Genomic DNA, 18,802 nt, shown 5'->3' with positions numbered 1-18,802 from the left:
AAAAGCATTCTGTTCTTGTTCAGTTATGATCATGATCCAGAAGCAATACTTCAATGTTTAATATTTCCAAAAAGAACCCTACATTCTAAACTAGGGGTGGAGAACATTCCATCCAAGTATATTTACCTTAAATTTATTTTGAAAAAGGCAAATAAAAACACAATTCATTCTTCTTTCAAAGGAAATTTTAATAATAAAATGCCATTTTCTAAGAATAAATCATTCTTCCATGCTACCTTACAGATAACATGGCAAATCTTCAGATTAAAGAGGGGAGACGCAGGTACAGATGAGAAGGATGGGGCATGAGAAGGCAGAAAAATGGAGAGATCAAAGACTTCATATAAAAAGATATGATACTTTTATACTCAACACAATAAACAGCCGACACAAAAGATGATGAGGTGTAGTTAGAAGAGGCCTCACCCCCCTTCTTTACTGACAGAGCCTGCAGTGTGCCCAAGCTCCCACTATGCAGGTATGAGAAATCTTATCAGATGAGCTCCAGCCCATTGCTGCTTCCACTTCTGAAATTCATATGATTGGATAAAAAACACTTCTTGCTCTAGAAAGTGGAAATGGGTTGTATCTCACTTTATAGAGGAAAACAGTCTCCTAGATTAGGGTCCCCTATCTTGTGCCCTATACCAATGCGACCAACAAAGATTTTAAAACAGCTTCATTTTCATAAGTACAGATATAACACATTTCTTGGTAACTGCAAGTCACATCAAATTAATGTACAAGTCTGACTTATAAAAATTTGTAATAATGACAAGTTGATGGGACATTTTAAAATAAAAAAATCACTGCATTTTTTAAAGTGACAGCTACATCTACCTTTCTATTTATTGACCAACGTCAACTACTCACAAGTACTCTCTGTTCTCTGAAATTCTAATGATAGCTACCAAACTGGTCTTTCTGGAAATCAGAGCTATTTAATTCCTTACAAGGGCCCCAATGCTTCCTATCTGATATGAGATACAGGTAAACTGTCTAGAAATAAAGTGAAAAATAAAACCTTCCATAGTCATTCTTATTTCACTTGTGGAATGTTTACAGACCTATGAATAGTCATCAATTAGGGATCAAATCACCGTATCTAATTCATGTATCCTGCTGAACACCCTTCATATGAACTTATACCTGAAAACCAAACATCGAGAGCAAAGCCCTATCTCCCAAGCACAAATTTCACTTCTGTAAAGGAAATGGAGCACTCCTCCACTCATGCTCTCAAGAAAATCCCATTGACTATAATATTCTTAATGTGAAAAGTCTTTTTTTTTTGCCTGTGGACTGGTAACTAAAATATTAAGTGAGCTGATCACTGGGAACCAGGAAACAGAGTATATTTTAAAAGCATTTTTAAATATTTTACTTCACTGATCACTGGGAACCAGGAAACAGAGTATATTTTAAAAGTACTTTTAAATATTTTACTTCTTCTTATCTAAAGCATAATATTATGACTATGTGGGTATCATGCTCACCTCACTTCAAAGCAGGAGAACCCTGACATTCTCTCTTTCGAGTCTTCCTTAATATTTTTACTTCTAAAAGCTTTACATTGCAAGGTGGTGGTGGTTTGGGATATCATATCTATAGATAAAATTTAAACTTCTGGATAGAAACCTGTAAGCTAGGGAAACTGAAGTTGAAACTAGAGAGGAGAAATGTGTAAACAGGGCATTTGAATAGGTTGAAGACAGCTGTACCTAACTTAACCAAAAAGTCTTAACAGTGCTGCTTCAGAGCCCACCAAGAACAGCAGCTGAAACTGAACCACCCACTCTGAACACTTTTTCCTATCTAAGGGCCTGTATGATCTGAAGATAAAAGAGGGGAGACAGGGTAAGCTCAAGAGTCACCATGACACAGATATCTGCCATTATTGCATGCCAAGCAAGAGAATAAAGACATTATGTTTTCAGATTTTAAACAAAAGAGCTATGATTCTTTGCAACTGACAAGTTGAGGAAAAGTGAATGAAAACGACCTGATTATTCCATGTAACGTGTGGACTTAGGGGCAGAGACTGGAGTGCCCACGACCTTTCCCAAACTGCTTATTTACTCACTTCAGGAAATTTATGGAAAAGTTATTCTGCACGTGGATGTCATATACTTAGAGGTTTATCTCCAAGACAATGGGTCCAAATTTCTTTAAACCCACTGTAACTTACTAGAAGGCTGCCACTAACATTTCTGGTACAAACTCTACGCATTCATCGTGAATGTCCACAGCCTCACCTGCAGCGACATCATGTCCGGCCTGTACTGCTTGCGGAAGCCTAGGTCATACATGAGGAATTTCAGCATTTCAAAGGCTTGCTCTTCACTCATGTGCAAAAGCAGGACCCCAGCCACAAAGCTGATCCCCTGACAGTAGCCCACTTCTTTGTCCAGCAGTGAGTAGGCTTTCAAGAGGTTGAAGAGCGACAGTTGCCCTGCCCCGAGCTGTGCTGAAAAGTAAGGGTGAGTAGGAAATGTCCTTCCTGCAGAGGAAAAAAAAAGACATTTCTGAGATGTTCTGATGCTTTGGAGACCAGAGCAAAATTGCTATTCAGTGATTTCCAGAAATAAGTGTTCTTTTTCAAACCAGTGAGAACTGCTTGGAGTACCCATGGAACTAAGTTTGTCTGTCTCTCTCTCTCTCAAGTCCCAAGTCTTACCTGCCAGATAACCACTATATCTCCACTTACAAGACAGAGAAGTAAACATTTTATGCTAACCAGAGCTTCTACCTAGAAAAAAAAATCTACAAACAAATCAAGGACATACCCAGAAGAGATCTCAAGAGAATAAAATATAAAGGCAAATTCTAAGATCATATAAAAGCCACCTGCTGCCCTAGCCAGTCTGGCTCAGTGGTTAGAGCGTCAGCCTACAGGCTGAAGGGTCCCAGGTTCGATTGTGGCCAAGGATATGTACCTCAGTTTCAGGCTGGATCCCCAGCCCTGGTCAGGTCAGGGCGCATGCAGGAGGCAACCAATCAACGTGTCTCTCTCACATTGATGTTTCTCTCTCTCACTCCCTCTCTTTCTCTCTCTCTCTCCCTTCAACTCTCTCTGAAAAGCAATGAAAAAAACATTCTCAGGTGAGGAAAAAAAAGTAAGACCACCCGCTAACTGAAATGAGAATTCTGTAAGAGGTACAATATTATTTAAAAGGCAATCTTAGTAGTCCTAAGAAGATTTATTCCTGTTTCTCTTATAATATGACACTGGAGGGACTTTTGGGGGTTGTTTTGTTTTACATTCAGTCTATCATTCAGGAAATGCTTTTTCAAACATCTTTTGCTCTCTGTTTCTTAACCCACTTCCATGAGCCATGGAGACCTCTTCTTTTTTTTTTTTTTTTCTTTCTTTCTATATATCCCAAAGGACAAGGAAAGTAAGGGTCAAGGTGATTTCAAAAAAATTCCCCTCTAACCCTGGCCCATGTGGCTCACTTGGCTAAGTGTTATCCCGTGCAACAAAAGGTCACCAGTTCGATTCCAGGTCAGGGCATATACCCAGGTGGCAGGTTCTGTCCCCGGTCAGGGTGCATGCACGAGGCAACGGATTGATGTTTCTCTCTCATATCCATGTCTCGCTTTCTCTCTTTCTCCCTCCTTCTCTCTTCCTCTCTCTCTAAAATCAATAAAAATATGTATTTTTTTAAATTCCCCTCTAAAATTCACCTTTGGGTATAAAACTACCGTGGAGACACTTCAGCCAGCAAACACAGTCAGTCCTGGATCACTGAAAAGCTGGTACTAAACAGTGAAACAGCCCACCTTCACCACCAAAGCTGTGTACACCAGTGCGGGACTTCCCTTGTGCCATGAAAATGAAGGGGGTGTTAGCTTCCTTGTGAAATGACTGCTCATGTTAGTTAAAACTTGTAAGAATTCCAGATATTTAAATGTTTTCCACCACATGTGCTTAAAACTGACACCCCACCCCCACCCTCACCCCAGAACTGATAAGATTAATTCTGCAGAGCAAGTAAGGGGAAAATGTGAGAAAATAACAAGAACACACTGAGGAAACACAGATAGCTACAAGTAGAGTCAATAAGCAGTTTTTAAAATTATCATTTAATTTCTCAGTTTAAATTTTTGCTAAAGAAAACTATAAATAAGTTATATAAATAAGTCCCTATAATTTGATCTCATCCTCGCCTTCTATTAGGACATCTTGACTAGCCCTAAATGTATCATCTCAATTTCTAGCGTCATGGTCCACAGGTCTGCGAGGTACACAGGGATTGCCTACTTTCAGGTCCTCACTTAAGAGAAAGGACTGCGACTCAGAAGCAAAGTAATTTGCCTAAAACCACAGTTCAGTGGTAAAATCAGAACAAGAACTAAAATTTTCAGTTTCTTTGTAAAATTCTCCTTTTTAATTCTATTGGGCTCAAAACTATTAACCTATTTGGGCTTCTGTCCCAAGCAAAGCTGTCATCTAAAAGGGACAGAGGTCAAAACTGGGTTTTGGCCAGTGATTTTTATATGCCCTAATATGAGGTGACTCCAAATAAAAGGTAACCCCTCATTTTCCCAAATGGGCTCAAGCAACATATCTGTCCATTTTAAACATACCAACTTTTAGGGATACAGATGAAATCGTCAAATGTCAATGTACAATATTTAATCCAAAATTTTTGATATTTTAAAATAATAAAATATATATTATAATATGTTAATTTAGAGAACTAGACACAATTTTTTAAATTATACTATGTTTACTTTAAGTCATTTCAAATTCAGCATTTACAAGGACAGCTTTATGATGCTGTCACTGGACTTTCTCCCCCAGGTCGTAATTGCCCCTTCATATAACATCATGACAGCTAATTTTTCCTTCATCCTACAGGGATGTATTCATGACTTCCACAGAATAATCTGTTATTATATTGATTTTAAAGTCATATTCAAAGGCTTGTTTTCAGCAATATGTCCAGGTATACTTAGTAGAACTTTGTTTTAAAAAAAACTTAGTAGCCTTTTTAACCTATTCTAAACTATTTCAAAATCAGCGCTGATTGAGATAACTGTCTACCCCAAACAAAAATCAGTTATTCAAAACACAGGAACTGAGAGTATCTGAAAATATGACCTTTATAATGATTCACACATAAGATAACTCCCCTTTCAGAGGGCAAGTCTGGGGACAAAAACTTCGTTTTCTAGTCGAGCATTTATGGTGTCTTCACTAAATATAAAACAAATTTGCGCTCCAAAAAAGACAGTCAGTATCTCTACAAAGGCCAAGAGATCATCTTTCTTGACACCAAAAAACAAACAAAACACTGAACAAACGGACCTATTGTTTACTTTTATAAATAATAATCGACATGATAAACATACCTAAATCCACAAGAATAGCATGCTGCTGGGCCGTGAGCTGCTTTAAAAGTTCTTTATAGGATGTGTCAGGAGGTTGCTGCTTATTGGGCAATCTGTGCCTTAGCCGATGTTGTACCGCTAGGAACTGCCAAATTTCTCCTCGTCGACTTTTGGGAACACCTATAATCCAAGATTAAAAAAAACAAGATCTTGAACTCTGGAATGAAGTTGCTGAATCATAGATGGTGAACTATGTAATGCTTGAAACAGTCAGCTGTACTTCCTCCATGCCACCGTGACCGACAAGTTTAATCCTGTAGCTGCTGATGTCTTGCGAAAGAAAACCCTCAAATAACTAATAATAATGGCAATACTAAAAACATCAGCCAACATTGAGTGAGCACCTGACAACATTTACCGAGGGTGCCTCACCAGTAAGCATGGTAAATGTGCTTAGAAAACAACCCAATGAGAGAGGTAATCGCTACTATCCCCACTTTACAGATGGTGAAGCTGAGACAGAAAGAGGCTAAGTAACTTGCCCAAATTCACACAGCTAGCAAGTGGCAGTTTGGAACTAGAACTCCAGAAATCCAGTTTCAGAGGCCAAATTCTGAAATCCTGAAATGTATTACAGCCTATTATCACATTTTATTTGGTTGGAAGCTAGTAACAAATGTCAATCTGCATATTATAACTTCTAAATATTTTTCATAAAGAAGTAACTTTGTTAGAGAATTAAAGAGCATTCCTATATGGTCACAGAAGAATGACATAATAAAAATGAGAAATACATTATAAAGGTATAACTAGAATGCTCCCAAACAACCTTCAGTCTTTGAGAAGAAAACATCTAGCCTATATAATGAAGCATTAACTTCATTGTGCTTGAAAACCAAAAGGCACCACAAGCAATTCAAGGTATGCTAAAACTATGCTTTTTAAGTGGAAGGATATAAAATAGGCACTGGGTGGGGCAGAATTCAATTCTTACAGAGCAGCTAATTTTATTTCACTAACTTTTTTTCAGTTCAGACAGACTAGATCTGAAATAAGTTCCTGAGCTCCAGCTGGTTAAAGGTTTAGTGGCGATTATCTTTTCTGGACTGCAATGCCACAGTTTACATAAGCTAAAAGTATTCTTGTCCAAAAGGTATAACCTAGGCTCACTGACATAATTTCTCAGGCCCTCCACAATATATCTCTAAACAATCTTTTTCAGTCCAATTACCTCCATTCTCCACCATTCACTAAGTATAAGAAGCTTATGGTTATTTTCACACCTCCAGCTTCTTACTGTTTCTTGTGGAAATCCAAGCTCCCCCACCTGAATGCCTAGTGTTTTTCTGCTTGTCTTTTATAGATAAGCCTGAATGCCAGTTTTCTGCTGACGATCTCCCTGACATTTCTAGGAGTAATCACTCCTTTCCACATACTATCTGATTCACACTCTCCTTATAACACTGCCATACTGTGTGTTTCTCTATTTTCCCCACTGCAATGGGAAGCTCCTTGAGAACAGTGAGCACACTTTTTTGATCTCTGTATGATAAAGTCCAAGAATCTACTTTGCTATTTAAACATCTGTTGAAGGAATGAGTGTGTAAAATGTCATTCTTAGAGGGTAATTTTCATTAGCTCATTAAAATATGAATTACTGATAACAGGAGTGGACTGTTTTACTATCCATCCAATAACAGTATTACAAAAATGTCTTTCAAGTCAGTCAAACAACTATTTATTGAGCATCTAATATGTAGCTGAGTATAGAGCATGGCACTGAGGGTTCCTCACGCTAAGAGATGAATAAATTCATTCTCAGGAAAATTAGTCTCATTCATTCACTCATGCATCCATTCAGTAAATAACTTGTGCAAGATGCTGTCTTCTATGGTAGGTGTACAGTGCAGTGGAGGGGTGAGAAAAACATTAAACGAATGTACATATAAATACAAAATTACAAATTATGACAACCACAATTACAGGGAAAGAATCATAAGAAAGAATAATGAAGTGAAACTAATTCCTCTTGGTGGAGGGGAGGGACAGGCATACTATTTCTGAGGAAATGGAATTTGAGAGCTGAAGGATGGTAGGATTCTCCAGACTGGGAGTGTGAATCTCTTCAGGAGGAATGTGTGAACGCCCTGAGGGGCAGCGCAAGACGAAGGGATGGAAAGAAAGGGAGATGGAACCGGGAGCAGGTAAGGAAGAGGAGTGTAGGGAGGTTGCAGCGTTCCGCACACGAAATGCGCTGGGACATACCGGGACCCACAGTCTCTCTGAGCACATGATACAAGGGAGCGAGAGGCAGCAAGTGAGATCAGAAAGATGGAGAAGGAAAGGTTCTGGAGGGCCTTGGGCACAGTGCTCAGAAGTTTAAACTATCCTGTAAGAAATGGGAAGATGAGCACCCCTAACACCTCTTTTAAAAGTCATACATCTGACGCACATTCTATTAACCACTTTTTTGTCTCCCAAATAATGCATTCAGTGAAAATCCTTGGGATTTCCACATCTTCAAGGAGAACCATGAATATATTAGGCTTGTAAATGTAGCATCTTAAAAAAATTAACCTTAATTTAAACTTAGTTATGCAACAGTTTCACACATTACCACAATAAAATGAGACTCATTATCAGATTTCTTTGGATATTTTTGGATTTTTATTTTATGCCCTGTTTATGCAGGCCATGGAGAGTCTCAATATATGTAATCTGGGTCACAGAAATGCACCTAAAGTATTCACATGTCAGTTTTAATTTTAGACTTACGATGTTTCAGTATCAGTCATTTTATATGGCAGAGCAGCAATGCAATATAATGGCTACATAAAAGTAATTTTTCCAAAATAAAGAAATAAATAAACAGATGGAAGGAAAACTGATTGATTAATAAGAATATAATTCTATATATATAAACACATAATGCAGGTGAATACTCATATATATATACATACACATATCCATGTGTACATGTATGTAAATAAACTCTTCTAACAAAATGATGGAAATGAGTCAAGTTTATAATTATTTTTATGGATATGATCAAAGATCTGTACCAATGCATCCAATGAATCTGCTTCTTCCTTGGTAAATGACGACACCGAGCTGAGAACAGCTTGGTTGAAGGAGGCAGGAAGGTCTGCAAAAAAGTCTACTATTTCCTCAGGGACACTCTCCCCATTAGCATCATTTCTTACCAACTGAGTCACTGACTGCTGGCAGAAATCATTACTTTCCTTTTTTATAGGCAAAGCACAAAGACAAAAGTATGCCTGAGGTGCACAAATCAAAAAAATCTCTGACACTTCCCTAAAAAAATGATTGAGGAGTTCCTGAATACCTTCTTTAAGAGAAGTGTGAATGTCTTCCATATCACATTTCATTTTCCCTCTGCAGTTTAGTAACTTCTTATCCCAGGTTATTAAGACCTCCTTCTGGCACACACCAACTTCTTCATAGTCCAATTTAACTTTCCTGGAATGGAGTTCATCTCTGCTTGCTGAGAAAAACAAGAGAATCTATGTAAGACCAATGTGCTTTTAAATAATAGTATTTTTAACATTTTATTGCATTTGTAAAACTATACCAAATGACTTTTAGGAATCAACCACTCACATTTTCTCAAAAAGAAAACTTTTTAAAAATTGAGAATACATGAAAGGTTCTCAGATTCTGAGTCATTTCATGTACAAAAATGTCAGGAATAACTCCCTAAGGAGGTTTGACTCTGTATCTTACAGACTGTAACTCTGCTAAACATAAAAACAAACCATGTCTGCTATGTTATAAATTTCAATTCTTTGATAAATGTGATAGCCTCAGAAGTGACAACTGGCACCATTTCAAACACCATTAAAGTGTTAATATTTTATATTTGACATATGAGCAAACAATCCCTCTTGCTAACCTTGATTCCAGAAATATTTGACCATAATAACCTGATACATTTTCATAAATATTTCCAGAGTTTTCAACATTGCCCTTAACAACACTGAATTTTGTGTTCCTGTGCACAATTGTAATAATCTTAAAGAGGAAAATTCATGTTACTGAAGTTATCATTTCTTCCATTTTTTAAATAGTATAAAATTCTCTTTCATATGCTGGTCTAAAATATAAGCCCAGGGTTCATTAAAAGATGCCTATGAAAGGGACCACTATTTTGGCTTGGTCTTTATTCGATTTCAAGATGGGGAAGGAAGAAAAATCATGAAAATATATTTTTCTCTTTCATTCATATCACATTGAACGGGAGTCTCTCAGAGTAATCTGTATCCATTCAAGCCCACAGTGCTCAACCACCTTACCTTCTGCAACACAAATCTTTGTCATGCATCCAAAGTCCTCGACAGCGCAAAAACAACAGCAAAATGAGGATTACTCTTTACTTAGTGCATTTGAAACCTTTTCAAAAGAATTTAAGTATCTTATAATAGATTGCTATTCAAGCAAGGCTGTAAAAATTTCTATTTAACAGTCCAAGCATAATCAAAAAATAAATCGCACTATAAAAATATTCCTCCTGGATACCACTAGGTGGCTTTCTAACATAATTTAGCTTTGCTTCTCAATATTTGCTTTATATTTCTCTATGATAATCAAATAAATGGAGTTCATTAAAGCTAATAATAAATATAATCCTACATCTAACTTTACTAATGATTTTTTCACAGAGCATAAGATATCCTCAGAGTTTCTTTTTCTCCAACCTTCTCTAAACCATTTTTTCATTTAAAATAATAATAAGTACCTACTATGTGCCAGCTGCAGGCCCGGAGGATAAACTGCTGAGTAAGAGCAGTTCATCTCTGTCCTCAACTGGTTAATTAGGTAAAAATAAAGCACCATCAAGAAATGATCATTCATTGGCTGGAATTTTAATAAGCTAATTTTTTGTTACATAAGTAGAGAAATAAATATAGAACTGATAAAGGTTTCTATAATATATTCTAAATGTCACCTCCTTTCTTATGTCAATTTATATAACTGATCTCAGAATACACACGGTCATTCACATTAGAACATTCCATTTCCCTATATTAACATACACAGTGGAGAAATACTGGGGCACCCTGGGAAAAGCCCAAGAGCCATGAGAAGCAAACATGAGTTTTCGTGCCTGTCTGCCAGTACGTCACTGTGTGACCTCAGGTTAATTCCTTATCCAGCCCAAGCCACTGACTAACAGCTGCAGAATGAAGACTGGCGCTTACCAATCTCAAGGCCATTTCCAACGTAAATAGGCTATGATTCTAAAACTATCCTTTGAAATTTAATATAAGATTCTACTTGTACATACTCCCAAATGGTAATGAAATATACTTTACAGTTTTAAATGTTTTAGAGGAGTGATAGCCATCCTTTTTTCAACCTCTTTTTATGTTTATGAGTTAAAGATGTTACTTAAAAATACACGGGATGGAGCAAAAGTAGGTTTACAGTTGTGAGTATGCAAAACACAGAGTTTATTCTTGTATTATTACTTATTGTATTATTTTCCATACAAACAACTGTAAACTTACTTTTGCCCCGCCCTATAAATTCAATTCCTTTCCAAAAATCTAAGGAAGTTCAAGTGGGCATACCACTTATCACACCAAACTTTTAAAAGCTATATCAATAGCAACTAAGGGCATTTTTATTTTAAAGAAAAGACGATTTATTTCCTAGGGATATGTAAAGTCTTAGTACTCTTCATTCGGCTAAGAAAATAACAATGAAGAAAATAAATTGTGCCCCTGCACACTAAATATTGTTGGAATTAAAAACTGAATTGAGTGGCAGGTATAGTAAGAGGAATCTTAAGGCAGATGACGAACACGGAAATGCAAACACCTGCATTTAAAAAGCTTTTCCAAAGACAACACAATAAAAGCAACTCAGAGACAAACCTCAACTGTACAGTTTCTAAGGCTGAAAAGTCGAAAGGCCCACTTAAGCTAAATCTTTCATTCACACAAATGTGAAAGGCAAGGCTCTTTCATGTTAAGTAGCTTGCCCAAGATAACGGCGTTAATACATTTGGTACTGTCCCTGCATCCTCGTGTGGGATTCTAGCAGGACTGGGGAAAATAACGCCGATATTTCCAAGTCCGGAAAACGCATTCTAAAGCATTTCGTACTCATAAACTTAGCAATAAAGCACCACAAACAGAATAATCGCTACTTTAAATTATCCACTTATGAATTTAATCATCTGAATATGATTTTTTAAATAGAAAATTTATAAAGCAGTAACAAAAAAAGAGAACTTTGATTTGATAAAACGTAATTAATTAGACAGCTGAACCGGATACAATCTAATTTATTTGAAATAGTGATACTTCTGTTATAAAGACAATTAGCCTGAAAGTTGAAAATCATACTCAACAAGAAGAGAATTTGCTTTTTCATGTTTAAGAATTTAAAAAAAAAAAAAATAGTACACAGTATTTCAATGATATCAAATACACTGATGATCAAATACATATGGCTGTATTACTGTATTATCTCCACTCTGTTACCCAAATATACTCTAAGGGTGCCTGATGTTTAAAATCTATTAAACCAAAATGAAAATATTTTAAGCTGGCCTTTCCCACGTCATCACCACCTCACAAGACAGAAGTAAACAATTATAATCAGTAGTCTAGTAAATGTGTGCACACAGTCCAAGAATGAGTGTGAGGCTGGGGGGCAGAGGGGTAGTTTTAAACTACAACCTTAAACTATCGTATCATATCATTTAGCCCCGTTTGAATGGCTAACCTTCAAGTTTCTGGTTTTCTTTTTCCATTCGAAGCAACAGAATTTGTTGGTGTATGGCTTTTCTCCACAAACTCCTCAGTTCTTCTGACTTTTTTCTTTCTTCAACTTTTTCTGGGTCATCCTCCCCAGACATGAATATAACCACCGGTTCCTCCTCCATGGTTGGAGCAAGAGGGGACAGTGGCAGCAGCTCATTCCTGTCCAGTCCATCTGCAGAGAAGAAAACGGTGAGAGGCATTCCACAGCAGAAACCCAGGCTACACAAGTTTTCTCCGGAATCAACACGCTCTCATCCTACAGTCCACCTTTAAAGCTTTGCACAAAGCCACTTTCCCAGTAACTGTAAGTTTCTGGAACTAATGGTTTAAGTAAACTCACTAGACTGAATTCCCCTTCCAGTTTTCCCTCTCACGGTGAAACGAAAGTATGTAATTTCACCACTTCTCCTTTCTGCACAAAATGACCTATCACATAGGTGTTCCAAAACGAACTGGCCTTTCCCCAGGGTTTTAACACTTCTGCAATTCACCTAGGTATACTCTGATTGTGCAAAACAAAGATTACGTGAGTTGGTACGAGGAATCTCCTAAAGGCTACATCGACCGTCTGAATCCTTCGAGAGAAAAGCGGCTGAGCAACTCTGGGCATGTCTGGGCTCACACCCCTGCTCACTCCTCCTGCAACACTCTCTTACTCAATTCCTGGAGCTCACTTTCTCCCTCCGTTCCAGGCCATCTTTTGTACTGTTGCCAACTTTTTTTTGTATTAACAAACATGATCACGTCTCTTAGAACATTTCAATGATTGCTTATATCCCAAAGAACTAAGTCCAGACTACTGGGGGCAGCATCCATATAGGTCCCTTCAGACCCTGGCCTCATGCAACCTTTCCAGCCTTGTCCTAGTCTCCCATCTTCTGCTTCCAAAGCTTAATTTCTCATGATTCTCTGACCCACAAAATTTCCTCCAATGACTCTAGAGCTTGGCTAGTTCCTCTTTCTGAACAGTATTTGTCTCAGCAATGAGTTTAAATAAATATCTAACTTTGCCCTGAAGTTTTTTCTGACCAGACTAGGCACAGTTAATTTTACCTTTAGTAATGTCAATTGTTTTCTTGTGTGTATTTTTTAAATGTATTAACTGACCTCCGCCCTTGCCCTTATTTATATTCTTAATAAATGATTTTTTAAAAAGTTTTACTCTATCACTCCTGCTTTAGCTTCTTGAGTTGAATGTTTATTACATTTGAGTTTTGGCTTTCTTAATTTTAGAAATGCCCTCTAAATACCACTCAATTTTGATGTGTAGGGCTCTGATCATATTTTCTCCCTTCTAGTTTCTAGTAGAGTTTTTAGTTTCCAAACACATAAAATATTTTAGTTGTCCTCTAATTCTTGATTCCTTTCTTTCTTTTTCTTTCCTTCTTTTTTTCTTATTTGCACTGTGATCAGAGAATGTAGTATAAATGATTGTGACGGTCTGGAATTCATTAAGAAATCTTTGTAGCCAAATACCTAATTAATTTTTATGACTGTTCCATGTGTGCTAAAAATGAGTGAATTTTCTCTCTAGGTGGCAAGGTTCTGTATAAATATTAGATCAACCTCGCTTAATTGTATTTCTCAATTACTATCTGTACTTAATTTTTCTATATTTAATTTTCAGGGAAGAATATATTAAAATCTCCCACAAGAGCTCGTGACTGATTTATTTGTGCCCAAAATTCTGTTATTTTCTAGCTCTCAAGTCTATATACTTATGTGTGTTCTCATTATTGTTATATCTTTCTGTTTATTGCTACAGTTACTTTGTCCCTCTGTATGTTTTTGTTTAATTTCTAACAGGCCTGACATCTGAAGACAGTGGCCATGCTCTTTTGCTTGATATTCATTTAGTGTATCTGTATCCATTTCTTTATTATTCAACATTTTTATGTCACTTTGTTTTATGTGTAGCTCTTAAAAAAAAAAGAGTATATTGCTTTTCTAATAATAAAAATGTCCATGACTATGCTGAATGTCAACTATAATTGAATAGAACGGGCTGACAGCTGTCAGAGGGAAGAGGGATTTCGGGCTGGGTGAAAGGATGAAGGGATTAAGGCAAAAAACAAAAACAAAAAAACACAAGAGAGAGACAACAGTATGGTGACTGCCAGAGAGGAAGGGGGTTAGGGGGAGGTGGAAGGGGCAGGGGGAATGAATGGGGACAGAAAGGGACCTGACTTTGAGTGGTGAGTGCACACACGACGCAGTGTGCGGATGATGTGTTCTAGAGTTGCACGCTTGAAACGTGTATGGTTTTATTAACTGTCACCCCAATAAATTCAATTTTTAAAATTTCAAAGTAAAAGAGAAAAGAAGTTTTTAAAACATATCTATGACTTCTTTTATAGCACTGTTAGTTCCCAGTTTTGGAAGCTCACTCATTCATTCATTCATTCATTCATTCATTCAACAAGCATTTACTGAGTGTCTCATGCGTTCTAATGACATCTGAGAAGTTAGCCACTATCTCAGGTACAGAAAGAAATTATTTCTCCACTGTAATACTTCTATCTCTTTGTAAAAACACCACTGCATTCCATTCCCTGATTTACACCAGTGCGGAGTGCTTCTTTAGTGAGCGCCACACAGACCCTGCTGCTGCATCGCCGAGGGAGACTTGTTCATGGGAGAGGCAACCCTGAGGAAGATGCGCTGCCGCCAGGAGACGCGGCGAGGGGTGACGGGCGTTCCTCCGACGTTCAGGGAATCATTGCTGCAAGTGGACGAGGTCCTTTTTCTCCCCTCTCCATCACTGCAGAAAGGAGATAAATATAGAACTTGTAAGGACCACTGCATAACCTGGTTCTTCGCAAGGATGTGAGAGCGCAAGCCATTCACAAGTCCGGCCCCGGCAAGCACAGCCGCAGGCGACATGGAGCAATGCGTCAGGAGGCACACCGGGCACCCAGGCCACCGCGTCTCAGGGAAAATGCACTCCAGGCCACAGCCCAGTATGAGCAGCTCGCCTGTTTCTACTCATTCCATAGTAGTCCACCTTTTAAGTCTAACGTAAGGAACGGAAAAGCATGTATGCGGAGAGGCAAAGGTTGCTTAAGTAACCAACTCATGCTTTGCCAAAAATCTCAAAAGTATATCCTAAACAATATTCTATAAAAGATTCACATAGAGCTTTTCTTATAATTCTTATAGAATAGGCTAATAAAGATGGCTTCTAATTGCCTATGAGTATTAAGATCTGTCTTCGACTTGTTAGCTACCAGTAGCTGGATCATGGCAGAAAGTAACCTGAAAAAAGGCAGAATGGTCAGCTTTGGGATTACTGTTAGGTAATATGTTAAGGGGGAAAACAAAAAGCCTGTGGTCAAGTAAGATTGGATAGGTTAACTTCAAAAATATAAAATATATTCTTTATAGTAGGACTTCCTAGAGACTAATATGCTGGCATGCACTGAGACTCTCCAAGAGAGAAATAGTATATCAAAATTCCCTAACTTACTCAACCCTCAGGATCACTTTCCCCAACTTTTAGGGGGGCTTGGAGGTGTTACATCTTTCTATATTGGTGCTTTTTGAAGCATGTGGAAATGCTGTTCAGCTCTAATAATTTCATTTCCTAGGAAAGGTCACTCTAAATTATGCTAGACCCATCTGCAATAAAAGATCACTATGACTCAAACTTACTTTTGAAACCAATTACGTCAGCAGCTGTAATGCCATGCAATAACTGTTGCTGTTAGCGGTGGGAATATTTTACTTTTTTAAGTTTGAAGGTCTCTGAGCTTTTCTGAGAATGATGAAGCTGCCAATGTTTACAGCGGTGATACCAGTAAGTGAAGGTGCAGAAATTTTGATGAAGTCACAAAATGTCAGTGCTCAAGTCAGAAAAGAAATTGAACTTAAAAAGCCAGAACCTCATTCAGATCTCAGCAGAACTCCATAGTGCAGAGGCAATTCAGCACCTGCCTATCATATTTTTATTTACTTCATGCCCTCACATATCAGGTAATTCAGTTATTTCCAATCTTGATCTATCATCCTGGAAATACTACTTCTGGATTAGCTAAATGAAGGTTAAGGAAAAAACACCTTCAAGCTACTACAACAGACAGCAACTGTCACGATGCAGTATGATACTTCAGAAAGTAGCCGATACATACATCTCAATATATAGTCAACCCCTCTTTGTTGTGTATTCTGGATGAAATTATAACCCTAATATGTGTCCATGGTTTAAAAACTCCCTGGAATATTGAATAAATCTGTTCATCTTTACTTTCACTTTGGAAAGTATTAATTCAAGTATTACCCTTTTAGAAACTGTGATTCAGATGTCATATATATATAAAACAGTCGTATCCTGATAAACACTTTCATTTTAGTAACACTATCTCACTGGCAGTTATTTGCTAAATGCCCAGTTCATGGGTGTATTTCTAGCTCCTAGTGTAGTAACTGGAAAATAACAGTAAGAACTCAACAAATATTCATTGAATAAATTAATATTGTAAAACCATATGAAACATTAACTCAGAAGGTAGTAAAATGAACAAAAGATAATATTGGCTAGGCTAACATGACAAAAATAAATAAAAGATCGACCTTCTTAAAACCTTTTATTGGTAGCCAAGACTTTGAAGTCTTTCTGGCAAAAACTTCTGTTTCCCAAAAGTACAGATTAAGCTGTTGATGGCACTGGTAGCTACTGACAATGAAAACAGTGTTAATAAACAACGTAAGGCATCTTTTTTCCAAGCAAGTGTTGTTCCTGTCCTATATAAGGGCATCTAATTTATAATTTAAGCCTAGAAAGCTAAATAAATTATGTAAAAGCACCTATTTCAATGCCTCACCAGGTGGAGCTTCTCTTAACCTCTTAGTAGCTCGAATAAGAACACTACAGTAAACCAAACCAAGCAATCCTGAAACTTTTATACTGTAATGCTGGAATTAAACCATCTTTTAAAAATCACCTCCTGATTCACTGTTAATGACTTATCAGGTGTTTAAAAAGTACTACAAATAAGACTGAGAAGTACCTATATCACTTTTACTACTGCCTATAAAATATAAACTTTTGGGAGGAACATATTATAAAACAAGTACATAAAGTACCCTTACATTAATTAGACTTACATATTTGAAAATTTCATAACGTCTACAATTTTAAATCCTGAAATCCAAATAAAATGCCCTAAGACCCATTGTCCTCCTATGTCTGGAATTTAACAGCGAGTAATAAGCCAAAAATTAGAAGTCAAAATATAAGATAATAATATACTGAAAGAACTTACATTGACCTTTATCTAGTACGAAAAAACGACATCCTGAAAAGGCAGTTTGGCGGCTGAGATAAGGCAAAAGCTGCGAGGAAGTATGTGTTCAGAAGCCAGGGTACAGATAAGGGCTTCAACAGCCAGGGCATATGTGCCAACTTATAGTAGTTTAATCTCGGATTTACATTTAGTCAGCAATCTGACATTCTAAAGGTGGTAATTTCAAGAATCAAAACCACGTGAAAGACGGTGCATGAAATTTTTATATTCCACCTTGAAAACTACACTGGGATGAAGTGAAAAATGTGGGAAGGTTTTGTTGTTATTATTGTATCTTTTGGTTGTTTTTGTACTTACAACATTAGTGTTCACTTTGACTTCTCCTTTAATTAAATTTAGCAGGTAGCCAAGCACAATGTCCACTTTTTGAGTGAAAATAAAAACAAAACATGTGGTATTTACTATAGTAATAATAAAGCTAATGCAAAAAGCACATACTCTGTGCCAGGCATTGTCCTAAGCATTTTACAAATATGAACTCATTTCATCCTCACAGCACCTATGGGGAAGGTGTTATTACTATTCTTATTTTAGTGAGAAAACTGAGGTAGAAAGAAGCTAAGTAACTTGCCCACAGTGCAGTGGATAATAAGAGGAGGAGACAGAATTCAAACCCAGGCGGTCCAGAATCCAGACAATTAAGTACTGTGGTTTATCTTGCCAATGTAAATAGTCTTCCGAAAAGATCTATAGAATCTCAGAAACAAAGCTATCAGGATCCCCTGAATTTCTGGTGGGGAAAAAAAAAAGTCAGTCTCTAATTAGCAGTAAGTCTTTTGGTCAGCACTTCTCTTTTTCTTTTTAATGGAATAAGGTCATTTATTTCAGCAGAGCAATACTTCAGAGTATTATTAGGTGTTCATTTATGTATATGTCTCACTTCCTTTTCTTTGCCCTTAAAAATCATTGCATTCCAAAATGTAAAGACTTTTTTATTTTTAAATAAGAGGATCAAAGGAATATACACATATTAGTATATTAATTATCTTTATATTTTTAAAAGAATAAAACCATTCCCTTATTTTTTCATATAATCTTCTTTTCTCCTTCTGTATTTTGGAACATCAGTATGTTCATTATAAAACTACTTCCCAAAAAACATATTCAGGAAAAGTATCCTGTGCCAGCATTACCACTATTTAAATTAAAAAATGAATAACTAGGAGGGAAATACAAGGTGGAGAACTCCGACCTATTTTTGTATGGGTGTATTCTATATATTCTTCCAATTAATCAAGAGCCATAATCCATGAACGCAATGAGGGTGTATAAGGGGAGGAAATATATGTATCATGAAGTGGGCTGGGAGGCATTTTCAAGTCCTTCTAGACACAGCCTTGATCAACAGTTGTGCATATGATGTGAAGCACC

At 37.0% G+C, this 18,802-nt stretch overlaps 1 protein-coding gene across 2 annotated transcripts in view; it reads right to left on the bottom strand.

The window, feature by feature from the left end:
• Positions 1–18,802, bottom strand: part of TBC1D4 (TBC1 domain family member 4) — a 167,665-nt gene that overhangs the window by 9,608 nt on the left and 139,255 nt on the right. For both annotated transcript variants that reach the window (XM_087814297.1, XM_087814296.1), the window contains 5 exons: positions 14,729–14,889; positions 12,091–12,300; positions 8,684–8,842; positions 5,359–5,517; positions 2,256–2,500 (listed from right to left, as the gene is read on the bottom strand). In XM_087814297.1, coding sequence (XP_087670423.1) covers positions 2,256–2,500; positions 5,359–5,517; positions 8,684–8,842; positions 12,091–12,300; positions 14,729–14,889 — 934 coding nt within the window. The remainder of the gene's footprint in view (positions 1–2,255; positions 2,501–5,358; positions 5,518–8,683; positions 8,843–12,090; positions 12,301–14,728; positions 14,890–18,802) is intronic.

This window comes from Miniopterus natalensis, chromosome 2 (genome assembly GCF_054644295.1).
Source record: "Miniopterus natalensis isolate mMinNat1 chromosome 2, mMinNat1.hap1, whole genome shotgun sequence".
In the NCBI taxonomy this organism is placed as follows: domain Eukaryota; kingdom Metazoa; phylum Chordata; class Mammalia; order Chiroptera; family Miniopteridae; genus Miniopterus; species Miniopterus natalensis.
This window is presented reverse-complemented; position numbering and strand designations above follow the sequence as displayed.